The sequence below is a fragment of the Melanostigma gelatinosum genome (genome assembly GCF_949748355.1).
Source record: "Melanostigma gelatinosum genome assembly, chromosome: 15".
NCBI classification, from domain to species: Eukaryota; Metazoa; Chordata; class Actinopteri; order Perciformes; family Zoarcidae; genus Melanostigma; species Melanostigma gelatinosum.
Genome location: NC_136648.1, coordinates 8,344,231 through 8,359,243, shown reverse-complemented (window position 1 = coordinate 8,359,243; position 15,013 = coordinate 8,344,231). Strand labels below are relative to the sequence as shown.

General features: G+C 44.1%; 1 protein-coding gene across 5 annotated transcripts in view; it reads left to right on the top strand.

Annotated features, from left to right (window-relative positions):
* The window catches only part of LOC306789073 (receptor-type tyrosine-protein phosphatase F), a 151,931-nt gene that overhangs the window by 46,453 nt on the left and 90,465 nt on the right, over positions 1-15,013 (top strand). For all 5 annotated transcript variants that reach the window (XM_079284847.1, XM_079284850.1, XM_079284848.1 and 2 more), the window contains exons 2-3: positions 4,200-4,373; positions 14,700-14,845. In XM_079284847.1, coding sequence (XP_079140973.1) covers positions 4,274-4,373; positions 14,700-14,845 — 246 coding nt within the window. In that variant the 5' untranslated portion in view covers positions 4,200-4,273. The remainder of the gene's footprint in view (positions 1-4,199; positions 4,374-14,699; positions 14,846-15,013) is intronic.

Below are 15,013 nucleotides of genomic sequence, written 5' to 3'. Positions count from 1 at the left end.
GGGTGTTCAGGGCTGAGGTAAAAAAAAAGAGCACAGACTTGTGCGGGTGAGCTTTCTAGGGCATGGAAAACTAATCAGGGGCCAAAACACTGCTGTCGAAATTCACCTTGTAACTGTGTTTATGGAGCCGTTGCAGGCTGGGCCAACACAAACCCCTCTGGTCTGGGTTTATCACCTCCAGAGGCGGCCATGATTAGCTCCCCATACTGCCAGCCATATATCTCAGCCCCCCCCCCCCCCCCCCGAACAGAGAGAAAGAGGGAACATGAGTAGGGGGGATTGAAACGACGGAGTGCAGAGATGCTACCTGCAGTTAGTTTAATGGGAGTGTTTACTCAGCTTCTGCACGCTCTCTGCGCAGCTGGGCCTCGTTTCATCTCGCCATTGTCTGCTTGTAAGACAACCAGCGCTGTATGGGTGGCCACTCCCTTGCCACACACACACTGGGGTTAATGGCTTGAGTGACAGGCACCTGATGTGGGTGGCAAGCAAGCAAACAGGATAGCTGTTTATTCCCTTCACTCAAAAAGTGCCTTTGTCCTCCGCAATTTTACAGTTTAGGATGTTCACAACCCATTGTTCTCTTGTTAATTACTTCACCTTAGTGATCTGCCTTTATTATATATATGCGTATATATATGTATAGGCACTGCATTACTGAGAACTCCAAAGTCCTCTTCCTAAATGACGAGTGGCTCAGAGTCATTTCAACTGCGGTGTTAATTTAATAACCTTCTGTTCTCTTTCATGGTTTCTGTGTGCTTAGATACAGTGGAGCCACTCTTTCTCTAGATATAGGATCCATGATCTTAACATCTTGACAAACTGGCTCAAAACCCAATGCTACGCCATGACTTGTGTTTACCCCGAATCACCTCCTACATCTTACATTTTGTTAAGTGTTTCAGAACAGCTGTTCCTAAACATTAGCTAATCATGAGCCGAGCAAGCTTTTAAGCTTGGATTTATTAAATAACTTAGTGATAATGAGCTGGAGGGAACTAACAAATTTGTCTTGTCTATAATTTTCTTCATCTAAGTAAACCAAATGTCTGTTCCCCATAAACCCGGCAAATTGTGCTAACTGATTGGTTAGGACAAAATCAAACCCCATCAAATAACAAGAATGCAACAAAAAGAGTGTTTCTGGAGGTTTCTCCTCAGTGCACCTTTGTGCCAGAAATCTCTATTTTGCTTCAACAAGGAGGCACTGCCAGACACAATTGAGTAATGAATACATTTGCAATCTAAGAAAGATGTGGAACTTCAGTCCATCTTGGCATACTGGTTTATAAAACATTCATTTAGTTCATGCACTGCAGTTTCAGTGCACAATGCACAATGCACAAAACCTACTCTAGCTGTAAACCAATTAAGCTCCTGAATTCATTCAGACTAATTATTGTGATTATTAATTAATTAGGTTGTCAATTTCTGGCGGAATAATCTGGATGATCATTTTAGCCACAATTACGCAGCGCTAACTATTCCTCCGTCACGCACGCTTTCCTCTCTTACTCGTGCACTAACCAGGCTTCAGAATGAAGTCACTGACGAGACAGAAGGATTCACATACAATCTCACAAGGCCAGCCATCCGCCCCTACGTTTGTCTTTTTTCTCTCGTGCTCCCACGTAGTTGCGAACAATGTTTCCTGTGTTACTGAGACACTTGCCTCAGATTTTGGATCACACTGCACCGTTTCCACGTTGGTGCCCTGTCCCTCTCGCAGTAGCACAAATGCACATTGTGGCGAGTGTCTCCCCCGTAGTATTTGTGTGCAGCTGGGAGGCACCGAGCTGCGACGGGATAAATAAGCAGCTATATATAAATAAAGAATAAACCTCGCTCGAGGAATTTGTCTCATTGAAGATGAAAAGCATCTGCCTCTCTCTGGCATCTGCTGTAAAAGATATCCCTCCACCGCCAAGGGTTGGGAGCACGGAGAGTGGCCAACTCCATCAGGCTCGCTCCCTCTCTCTACCCGCCGTCATGAACCAACGTTGCGTACAAAAAAAAGTGTGTCAAAACAAATTTGTCAGCCAACAAACTTGATGTGAGTTACACCCGTTTTGCAAAAGCTAACTTGGGGTATTAGGTTGAAATAGAAATGAGGCCTAAATGTCTGTAATCCTGGTTGCAGAGTGGGGGTGGGATCCAACTCTGTGGCACCCTGAGCAGTTGTATTTGTGTTTTCGCTGTCTTCTCCAGACTGTCACAGCTTAACACAGCAGCAACGAGCTGCTTTCTCATTAGCAGTGAAGGTGAGGACGCAAGGGAATCTCAGAAGGTGTTCAATTTATTCGTCATTACTTTGTGGGTATTTCTCAAAAGTCCACATGCAGGGAGATGTATAATACAGCTCGATACAATCGCAGCTTTAACTTCCACTGGTGATAGATGATCTCGGCTGCACACAGTGTTTGGAAATTCCTTCGATGCAAGGTGTATTGCATCAGTTAAGTAGACATGAATGCCCAGAGGCACATTCCTATGAGTGACAATCTGATGAAGAGCTGGCTGTCGATGATACCTGTCTGCAGCCGGGCTCAGGTGAGGCCCCTACACCGTGACTCACGCATACCATTCCATCACATCGCTTTACTCGGCCAAGAAGAAAAAAGGAACCTATTGAAATTTAGCTTTCCTCAGATCTCTGCCTGTGTTTTCCGTGGTTCTGTTTCACAAAGAGGGTGGTCGAAGGGTTGCCCGACGTCTACGTTTCTTTCCTCTGTGCTTCCACACCCATTGAAGTAGCCACATGAGTAATGGGCTACTCAACACCTCCACAGGCTTAAGAATGGAACGTTTTTCTTACCTCAAGATACTGGAGGCATTGTGTACCTGACACTCTGACTTATTTAGCTGAACTGAATAGAACGAAAGCTGACTGGCCACCCGGCCAGTCAGATATCCAGATATTCCACATTGCGAGCGCCTCTCTTTCTCTCTTCACAAATATCAGCAATCAGTATTGTTCGGTCGCCACTATAAACCCGACAGTGAGACGGAGCAGACGAGCCGAGGAAGTTTTCAATTCAGTTCCAATAGGCCTCTTGTCAAAGCTTTGGACAGAATCATTGTCAAGGAGCCCTTGAAGACAAAAGTAGGCTTACTTTGAAACTTTAAAAACTCTTTGTACATTTTTTCTGAAGAGATGCTGCTTTATTTCCATCAAGAGAGAGATATCTATCCTCTACCATACTGTGGTCTTCATAAGAGCGTTATGATTACTCATCGAAGATGGCCATGGGCAAGAGTGTAAGGATAAGCAATTTAATTCGCTCAATTTATGGGGATACACAGTCACTATGTTTATAACAGCATTAGACATCGAAACTGCGGGCTATAACAAACTTAAGGTCATACATCCAAATCCTATCAGCTGGCTAAGTAATTTCCTATACTAAATCTAATCCTACAAATAATAACAATCAATGCCGTTGCGGTTTAATCTGAGGGGCAGCCTCTGTTTGTGTGTCACCACCCACTACTTAAGGCAATGGCGCAATGCTTTCTGTTTTATTGCTCTGTTAATTATGGTTCATTTGTGGTGCACCTGCTGCTGCTTTGTTGACCAACCATGCCCCCCCCTTGGGTTGTGTTGTATGTAAATGTACATATATGTTGTCATGTTATGAGATCATGGCACTAAGTGTGATTTGAACCCATCTGGAAGACACCGTTTTCAATTTCTTGATGGGGAACATTAAGTGGGCGGCGGCCCTTAGGGAGTCCTGTTCAGGAGGTCCTCTGGGTCTTCAGCTGATCCCCATTGTGTGAGAGGATGGCTGAGGAGCTTAATGCTGAGCTCTGTCCTCCCATTTGGTTCCTGCTATTTCCTCCCATGATTTCTCTCTGTTGCACCGCACTGCATTTTGTTCCCTAACTCTTCTGCTGATGTAGTTTGCGTGTTACGTTTGCTCCGCTTGTATTTTCATCTGCCCCGAGCAGGATTTTGTTCTCAGTATTGGGCGCCTTGTTGATCGCGACCAAAGATCTTGTTGTTGTCTTACAAGCCCAGGGTGAGGGGTTTTTTTTACTTACAAACACGCAAACATTTCCAACTCCTCTGCTTCTGCTCTGTGACTTGCGTTTGATATCCCTGCATTACTGTGTTATTATGCTCCTTCAAATATATGCAAATATATATCGTGGGGTTTGAATACTAATGTTTCTGTGCTCCTGTTGTCTCCCAGGTGTTAGTCTTTGATCCTGTCAGAGTGGGACGTGTCTAGCTGGGACTGAGGAGGGAGCAGTGCCATCTTGGAACATGGGGCCTCACAGTCACCTGGCAGGGCCCCGCCTGCCCAGAGAGGCGTTGCCGTTCCTGCTTCTACTCATCTGCATGGTGTTCTCCTCGCAGGCAGACAGTAAGTAACCCCACTCACCTGTGAAGGCCTGCCTTGCTTCCTGCACAATCTGATTATGTTTTAAGCTTTACAAGTATTTTTACAGTAAGAGGATTTTAAGGCCCTCGTTTGCGACACACATGGTCAACAATCAAGCACAATGGGAGGGTAAAAAGCACTGTCTTTTAGACTACTTTCAGGTGTATTAGATTACCTAGCGATCAGTCGAATGAATGCAGCCCCTTTTGTAGACGTTTACCTTGTTTAAAGAGACTCACAGTATAATGTTTAGTTGATATTATAACCCACTACATTGTTGCACATTCACAGAGAACACGATTTTATGCTGTGCAGTGCATTTCAAATAGAATACAGATTTAATTTACATTCTGTGTATTTGGTGGATTCCAACAAACATAAATAGCAGCGCGTCTAATGCATGTCCCAATGCATAGAGGGCTAAAAATAAGCGTACATTGCACAGAGTGATGCTCCATCAGCCTCTGCGTCTGTCTGTCGACCTGAATGACGCTTTTGGCTGGAAGAAGGCGCTCAGAAAGATGCGTGACTGTTGCTCTGCCTTCGGGTCTCGGGAGCGGCCAAGAAGCACTGCCCCGCCGAAGACGGGGTCAGGGACAGATCTAATTCAGCACATGACTCCCCCTATAGTGCTGTCACTGTAATTCAATTATATCCCAACCCTTCCCATTCCCCAAACCGAGCACGCCAACTGCCCTGTGCTCTCATACATGGGTCCAGTAGGATTTGTTTTTTCTTTACCCTTTGCCTCGTCTCACTCAGCCCTGTGTTGTCATCTTTGTCTCTTGCGGTGCGTCTAGATCTTCCCACTGTATCAGTGTGAACCTGACCTTGCAGAAAAGTTTTGCCCTCCTGTCTTTTTTTTTCTTCCTGCGGTCTGGCAGGACTGTCTTTGCTCAGCCTGTAATGTGATCGGACCAAATCAAGTAAGACTTGATAGATGTTGCAATACGTCTGGTTCCAAGGTTTTTATTGTTTTTTTTATCAGAATACAATGGAGGCATTGTATCCTGATAAAAAAAATAAAAAAAAACTTGGAATAGCAGCAGTTGCTTAAGAATTCGCATAAAGTAGGAATTGCTGATAATTAATTGTCCGGAGGAAATACATAAAATAACTGTAAGACTATTTTTGGACAGTGAATTATTGCCATGGCACTCTCCTTGACAAAGCAATATTTGCAGTGTCAGTCATTTCTTTATTGCTTGTTTATGGTCATGTTATGTGTACCTGTGCTCCTCTTTTCTTTCTTTTGAATTGCCACCAAGGGAATGCACAGAATGGATTCACATGCATATGCTGTTAAGAGATCATAAAGGAAAGGGGCATCGCAGACTCCGCGATATTAATTAGACACTGCATAATCTGTCACATGTTTTGTTTGTTTAACAAAAAGCTAAATCAATAAAAATAGTGAATGGCATGTGGCTTGCAGAGTCTGTCAGAAGTGCAGTGCGGCCCAGAGTTTGGACGGGTCGGTGATTATTAAGCTGTGCTGCTATTGTGCTGTTTTTATCTATATTGAGCGACAAGCTATTTAATATTGAAGAGAACATATTTTGTATTTTTCTACAATATTTGATGAATATTTATATTCAGTAGCCAAACAATACAGAGGCATTTAAAGAATCGCACACAGCTAGAAACAGCTAGCTAGCTTGTATTCTACTGTGTTCAGTTTCGTGAACAATGGGTTCATTTGGACAATGTTCTGCACTATCTTTACTTTTGTAAGTACATAGTCCTTTTTAGCTCTCTGTCTCCACGAGACCAAGATTGCCCTGGTGTCAAATTCGGGTAATCATATCATTTACGGATAAAAAACCTGAGCCAAGCATTTTAATTAAGAGACAAAGATACTCTCCCGTGACAAGTGAGCACAGGCGCTTTCATTGACGATCCACCCAAACACGCAGAGATAAATGAGGAACTTGATAAAAGATGGAATTTCAGCTTAAAGGAAAGATAAAACAAGCGTGTAGACTTCCAGAGAAGCCTGGCTCTGGTCCCAGGTTAACCTGTGGTTGTAGTCTAATCTAAGCACACATGGAGAAATGCCTAGACCTGCTATTACCCAGACTGCAAAGCAAACAGACATAGAATTAAAGTAAGACCGTCGGGGGGCAAAAAATAACACCTACCGCTAATGGCAGGGTTGTCTGCATTTCATCCAGCCTGTAATTTTGATGCAACTTAATTATGTGAACTTGATAGTTCTGGTTTGGATTTCCTGCATTACAGGGCAGACACCAGACAGATATTATGGGCGGGGTGCCTGGCAAGATTCTGATTACATGGGTTCTGTCTGGTGTCCTTGTCTCCTCCTTGAAAATGCATAAAGAAAGTATATGTTGTTCCATTCACAGTGCATTGTGTGCTGGTTTAGGGTGGCTACATTTCAACAGTTGTTGTTCTAATGTTTGTTTGTTAACACTCAAAATAGTACAATTCATCATGATTTAGAAGCACAAATAAGTACAAGAAATCCTCCAGCAGCCATATCAATGTAGGAGCCCTGTAACGTCGTCCATCTTACATCGTCATTGAGCAGGCATGCAATACGGGGCGATTACTCTGAGTACTGATCGCAGACGTCTCATCGATCCCCGGGGAGCTCGGCCTGATCAAGCAGCTCTCTGTACGGCCTCCTGCTACACGAAGGTCAGCCTCAAAGACATACATACCCAGCACATAAATGTAATGGTTATCTTTTTGTAGTGCTGCCATTGTGAGTTATTTCATTGGCTTTAATACGCTTTTGATGTATGTGTCTCTTCTCGTGCCTCTCACGTTATAATCTCAGGTGGCTTTTAGTGTGAGGCGCGGCAAGACCACCGGGGCCTTTATGTCCAAGCCTGCTCCTTTCACTCCCCGTGGCAGGAGGATTACAATGGGACCATAATTAACTTAATGAGTTGAATGGGACTTTTTACGACAAACCGCATGCCTCAACCTTTGAGTGTCTTATTTATGTCCTCCCCACGTACCACCAATCGATTAATTGTAGTGTGTTAGTATTTTTTGAGTTTCTTTATTGACCAATGGATAAACTGCTAAGGAGTTCCAATGGTAGATATACAGGTAATACCAATATCTTAAAAGAACAACCCACAAGACAAGTGCAATTGATTGATTTGACAATTTATAAAGTTCCTACAATGGACTAATGTGATTGAAGTGCCAAAGTGGTTTGGAGAGGGGTGGCCAGACGGGACAGGGGGGGGGGGCTGGGTGGCTAGAAATTGGATTGTATTTTTTAGTGTCCATATGGTCACCCAGTTCAAAAACTGACAGGGATAGAAAATGGATTCTTTTTTAATTAAAAGTAACCATATCCACCTTGGAGAGTCACTTGGAGAGTAATGCAGTTTGTGCACAGCTGTGGTCCACACACATCATACAGACAGGCACATGTAGAGAGGATGAAGAGGAGGGACAGCTGAACAACAGAAAATGCACTCCGAGAAAGAAGTGTGTGTGTGTGTGTGTGTGTGTGTGGAAAAACACCTGCAAGATAAAGAACGCAATTTAGAGTTTGGGGAGATTTGATGGAAAGTTGTTTTCATAAACCAGTGCAGCAATGTCAGGATGGACGGAGGAAAGGGTCATCGGGGGTTAATGATGTGAGATTAATAGTTTAATTAGGGAGCTCAATAGCAGAGCCAGAGGCAGTCACCCAAACCCTCTGCTGTGTCCCGGATTGGGCAATGCCACAGGACGACAAGAACTGCCGGTGTCCCTCCAGAACAGGACAGATGGAGGAAGACATTCAAAGTCTTGGTTCATAACGATGAATGTATTGACAAAAGACACGTAAATCCCCCATCGTTAACTCTTACATTCTTACTTAATGTTTTGCTACTTCGATTTCAAATCATCCAATATTACCAGAGATTTTGAAGGGTTGATGAGGATTTGATTTGTGCCCATACAGCTGTTTTTGAGATTGGGGAATTTCAAGATGGCTGGCATAATATCGTAATGTACAGGCACAAGTATTGTTCACTGTTGGAGCATCCTCCAAGAAGTACAACTCAAGTACAAGTACAAGGCAAGTCACCCCAATCAGCCAGCGGACATGTTGCAGCATAAAGCATTATTTCTCCATGTGTAAATGGTCACCCCAGCATTTCAAAGATGCCAAATCATAAGGGAAGCAACAAAGAGCCTGCTGGAGCAAAGCCAGAATTTCTCCGTTGTTCTATGTCCCCACAGTAACATAATTAAATTTCTCCCTCAATTTTGCCTCGTGGAGAGTTGAATTACTTGAGACCTCAGGGCCGTGTGGGTGAGCCGTGGAGAACAATGGTAGGGGCTCTTTGTGGTCTCTGAGGGAGGGCTAATCTAGGGGAGGCAAATTAATGAGGTTAGTGGGGTCGCACGGGGGTGTGTGGTGATGGATGATGAGCCAACCCCAAAATGGGAGAAGCTAGGATCCATCTCAGCGGCGAACCCCCCAAAGGGATCACTTAACTAACACACTTAACATTTTCTCCAATATGGTCTATTAATTTCAGGGTCCGATCCAAGGTGACCATTGGACTTCACCCAGCTGCATTAACAACCCCCCCCCCCCAATCATTTCCCCCGAATCTCCTTTCGTATTCCCACAGCAACTTTACAGAGTAGCTTGGATTTCCATTACAAAGATGTCATGCTATGTGCTTTATTGCATATTCAAGCCGCATTCAAAATGTGCTTTTCTTTTCCTTCTTCATATTTTGTTACCCACCCACGCATGCCTCCAAATGCTACAGTCAGTCAGTCCTTCACAGTTTCAGAATGGGGGGAAAAACACTTGGTTTCATGACAATGTTTCATCAAGTGAATGAAAGGAACATGGGTGGTGATGTAGCCTCAGGGTTCATGCAGACGAGCTGTGCAGTTCAGCCAAGACGTTCGCTGGCTCGTCTTGTAGCTTAGGGCCACATACTGCATTAACATCCTGGACATTGGAGACAAAGAGAGATTTAGCATTTTACATTTGCATTGTCGCCATTGTGTGGCAGACCATCCACTCAGATAATGATATGGTCAGTCTCCAACCAGCAATACATTACGGGTGTTGGCATTGAGAAGAGGAACTGTAAAACATAAAGTATTCTTTGCCCTCATTGTATAACCATCATTTTCATTAAAATAGCATATTTTTCCTGAGTGAGTGTATTCTTAGACAGCTTTGACGATATTCACGCTTATCCCACGAATAGAAATTCACCACGATCAACTTATCGTGAGTGTTGTTGTGCTGCGATTTAATCCTGTATCGTTCCACCTCTATCCCCAAGTAATATAAAACCTCACGTTCTCACCATCACCATCAAACAGTACACACTGAAGCATTTATCCTCGCATGTCTTTCAAACAGCTCATTTTAAATGTCCGCTCCAGGCATTGGTCACCAATTTGTCTTCAAATGTCATTTATTGACTGACGGATAAGAAGAGAGAGAGAGAGCAGACTTGAGCGATGCCTCCTTCGTTTATAATCGGCTTGAGAAGATGAAAGCCATTACATTAATGCTGCTCACACTGGGAGGAGAGGACTGATGGGTAATTGCACTTAGAGTTCTTGTTCTCCGCTGTCTTGAATAATTCACTGAAGGCTGGAAGGCCTGATAGAAAGCCCGTCTTCATGGTCCACCAGGGTATTGAAAGCTTGATGTTTTTCTTTTTCCCTTTCTCCTCTATAGGTTTAGATATGCTGCCTTGAGTACAGTATCTCAGCGATGATGAATGGTGTTGCTCTTGCGATTTCACTGAAGTTCTGATTATGCTTTAAAAGCTCCATCAATCTTCCGCCACTACGCTATCATTCTTTTTTTGGGGGGGGGGGGGGGGGGGGTTCTCTGTTATGACGAGTGAATGCAGTGTGAACTGACTGTCAATGAGTGGGAGTGGGTAGTGCAACAAAAGACTATCCAGCAAAAACCTGTTCAAACATGCGGGGAAATAAGAAATCACCCAGAAACCAGGATGTTCTCGGTGCGAGGTGAAAATACTGAACCTTTGTATCTCTATACGTTGATGCTAAAGATTTAGGCCTAATTATCTGAGCTAAAAACATTCATACTATGTCTCACTCACCTTACTCTGTATATTATATAGATAGACAGTATATGTTTATCTAGTTCACAGTGAGGGGAACTATAGTGGAGGAGCTGGTATTGCACAATATCAGCTGCTCTGCTATCTCTAATGTGAACTCAATTTGACAGATTAGAGATAACATTTTAAATTGAGATAATAAAAATAAATCAAGTTAACCTCAGATACATGGACCAAGGAGAGGCTAACCCTGCTTCATATAATTCAGTCTGAAGGTCCGTCAGCATAAATTCTAACATGTACTGTGTACAAGTGTCATTTGGGGGAGGGGGGGTTAACACAATGCTCAGTGCCTGGTGTTCAGCTGTAAAAGACAAGTGCAGATAGCAAACATGATGTTTATTGGTTTAAACAAACAGCCTGAAGTGCAGTTGCTTTGTTGGGGTAAATAACTTGCAGGGGAGGCAGCTTTATATGGAATTAATTGCAAACAAGTTGCCTGCTAATGGCCCGAAAAGGCCTTAATGGAAGTGTTCCATTAATACAACCAGTGCTGATGCCATCAGACAAATTTTCACTAAGTGTTGCCTCATGAAAATGATAACCTGCTAATCTATTATTAATAAGAATTAATGGTTTTCCCTCTGCCGCGTGTGTATCGATCCCTGACACTCTACACCGCAGAGTAATTCTCACCGGGCCCTGTGGCAGGCTTGGGAATACACTAATTGTTAGCCACACAAGTGCCATTTACGTGACTCTCCCTGCTGTCTCTGCATTTATTACAAGCTCTGAGGCCCCTGGAAGGATGAAAGAGAAAACCGTAAAGCTGCTCAGGAAGCATAGCAAACAGATACGCTGCTCAGCAAAACACTGTTTTCAAAATATATTTGAGTAAACCACTTTCCATTTTATCCAGTCTCTTAAACGCTCTTGTGCTGAAATATGACCCATATGAGTTTCGTCATCCGACCCAATTTCTTGTGCTGTCCTTGAGAAAGTTGTCTGCGGTACATTTACAGGTGTTCCTGATTACCCTTCCCCAAAACCTTCATATCTATCGAGTGAGAATTAAAACACCTGTAGCAGTACCCCCCCCCCCCCCCCCCCCAGGGTACCTTTTTATCTCTCTAACGACCTCAGACCTCAGAAATACTGCTGCAGGTATTAGATTTACTGAGAGGAGCTGTTTAATCCCCCTGCACAGAGCAATCAGCAGCCTCTGTCCTGTCTAAAGCTGATATCTGTGAGGATATTCACCATAGCCTGCCCTCACATTTACATTTCAAGTCAATCGAGCACAGCTATGCATGCTTGTGATCATAAGGGAGAATACACCTGCTTTGTGTACACGCTGCAGCATAATTGCTAAATGTGACAATTTATGACGAACAACTAGGGCTAGACTAAGCTAGCACTTTGTATGACGCTTTTAAACATTAGGAGTTAAAATGGTTTGCATTAATTTCCCTAATAACCCTATGATTTGTTTGATAATCATGTCTGTGTGTGTGGTAGCATACAACAAACAACTTATTAGTCCCACAAAATAAGGTTTTTGCTTGTGTGGCCTGTTTTTCGCTTTGATTAACTTATTCCATTCATTAGTTGTAACATGAAAGCCTTTTTGCTCTACTAACAACTTTTTTTTCACCACCACCACCAGGCATGCTGCTGTTGTGTACAGCAACCTGTTTTGCATGTGGATCACTTTCTGATCTTTCTGATGCATTAATTTGGTAATTATAACCCCGACATTGAACGATTGACTTGTAATCCAGCTATGCTTATCTATCTGCTTTGGTTTTTATAACCCAGCTGAGGTGTTTACACGACAGCCTCAGTAATTAGAGCAGCGCATTCATCTTGTTAGCGCGGAAAAAAACAGAATGTGGTAAATACGAGTCGATAACCTCCACCCTGAAATTGTGGCACCTTGCAACCAACACACCGGGCCTGACAGGTGTGGCAGCACTTCCTACACATGCCAGCGAGGTGAGTGCACGCGTTAAAGCCTCGAGTGTCAACATAGGAGTTTTCAATGTGATGTATCAAAGCTGAGAAAAAGTGCAGCTCAAAGCTCGCAGTCATTGGAGACAGAGTGTATGTGTTTTCCACCTCGTCCCGGCCATTGTGCTCATGTGACAAGTGCCTTGACAGCCAGGAAAATGGGACACGGGCAGAAAAAAAAAGGGTCGAGTCTGGATTTTGTCTCTCTAAGAAAAGAACTGACAAGCCCAGCAGTTTGATATCATTACCCGCCAGTCGTGGCAGAGTGATGGAGGAACTGTGCTCAGTCCAGAAATGTATGCTTCTGCCCTTTCGAGTGTATTAGGGCAACTATTAACCTGCGATCGAATGCTCGGTGAGATCTGGATTAACAATGGACAGCTTCGAATGTTCCCCTTATAGTCAAAGGTTAACTATCTTCTACGTTTTTAAGAAGCTTAATACAGGAAAAGCTCAGCGAGGGCCAGTTTCCCCTTTTCTTCCACTTATCCTAAAAAATCCCTGTGATTTCTAAGATCCAGTGCTTCCTCAACTTACATGTTTTTTGGCATATACATGAGCTTACAGCCTTTCATTTTGAGGCATTTGCCGAGAACTGTTTAATGCGGCCTGATCCTCCGTCTCAGCAACAGCGTGGGAAAGCCCTCACAACTTAAACGGGGCCGCTATGGACAGATGTTAGCAGGAACTCTTGGAAGTCAGAACGCTGACACTCAGGTCTGATGGATGTATGCTTGTCGGATTACGGTGTAACTGCCTACTCACACACTACTCACACTGCACTACAGCACACTTCAGCCTGTCAGTGTTCTGTAAAATGCTGTGGAGTTGATTGTGTTTTTGTCCTTGTTGGCTTATCGTCATTGTTCTTTTTTTAAGCAAAGAACCATTTTATCTTTCATCTCTTTTGCTAACGTGACAGGTATTTGACAGTGACTTTTATTGTGTGTTGAAGAAAGCTCTTAAACAACGGCAGACGCCACCACCTCTCTCTCTCTCTCTCTCTCACCAAGCGAGGGCAGAGGTAGACCATGCAGCAGGTAGACCTGGAGCGCATGCTCACTGAAGTCCTTATCCATATCAGAAAGATTCAAGGTACAATGTTATGTCCCCCTCCCCGCCACCTCCCCGTCTCCCACCAAAGTTATATTAGAACACATAAAACAGAAAGGAATGGTGGCAGCCACTGCTGGATTCTCCCCAGCGTGTCCTTGGAGGGAGACGGCTGGCGTCTCCTCTGTGTATACAGCGTAATGATTCACCCCATTGTGCGCGTCTCCACGGGGCCGTCTGCTCGTCACCATGGCGGTTTAGGTGTTCCCCCACCTCCCTCTTTAATGACTCTGGAGCTGAAACACGAGCTGACGGAGCTGGTAAGGAGGACATTGTGTCAGGCACGTATTATGCACGTCTGAGGCCGTAAATAAAGCATAGAGCACGGCGGCTATAGCGTGGAGCTACGCTGCGCTCATTGTAGAATCATGTCAACTTAGACAGGCTGTCGCTGACACACACACACACACTCACACACTCCATTGTCCTGCGCACAATGATGTTGGGTGTGGCGCTTGGTAAAAGCACCCTGAAGGCAAACGGGGGAATTCAACAGGTGTTCACCAAGGTAGTCCGCTGTGTTGTTGTAAACACACTTTATGTAGGACGTCACACTGAGGTTTCAGAATCACAACATATAGTATCCTTGTTTAGATTTTAGGACATGCCAACCAGTTTTCATGCCTCATAAATCAAAGATAGTTTGAATGCTAAAAAACCCGATAAACTCCCACGGTGTCTAATTTACCCGCATCTTGCTCTTCTTTGTCTTTTTCTTTTTGTTGAAGAGTAGGAGTTAGTCTGCTTATCTTGTTTTATCCTTTAGGTTTAATGCAATCCCTCATGTTCAAGAGTTAGAACCGCGACTTCATTGTTTTCGCTTGAAAAACTTTGCGGTTTCAAATGGCGTGTCAAAGCAGAGGCGAGGAATTGAACAGCATACAGTGACAGGCACACAAAGACTGGATGTTCCTCCCGTGACTGAGCTGCAGGTGTGCGAGGCAAACAGTGTGGGTTTTGTCGTTTTAGCCTTTGTGTGGAGAAAATGATACCCATAAATAACCAAGTTGCAGTATGCACTAACATCACCTTCTTCTCTCCCCCTCCCTTCTGCTCTGCTTCTCCCCTGCCTCTCTCCCTCCCTCTTTTTTTTATCACTTTCCGTCTCCCTCTACCCTCTTTGCTCCGGCTTCCTCAGCCGTGCCAAGTTTCGTCAAATCCCCAGAGGACCAGACGGGCATCTCGGGAGGAGTTGCGTCGTTTGTGTGCCTGTCCACCGGGGAGCCCAAACCCAGAATCACCTGGATGAAGAAAGGCAAGAAAGTCAGCTCCCAGCGCTTTGAGGTGAGCACTCACCCGTGACTCTCAGATCTGTGAACAGATCATACAACACCCACATGTACACAACAACAACATAAATACACCTGGCACAAACACAACACACGTGATGTGAAATATTACAGGCGTGGGCTTCAGACTGCCTTTTCCAACCCTCTCTCATTAACACAGACA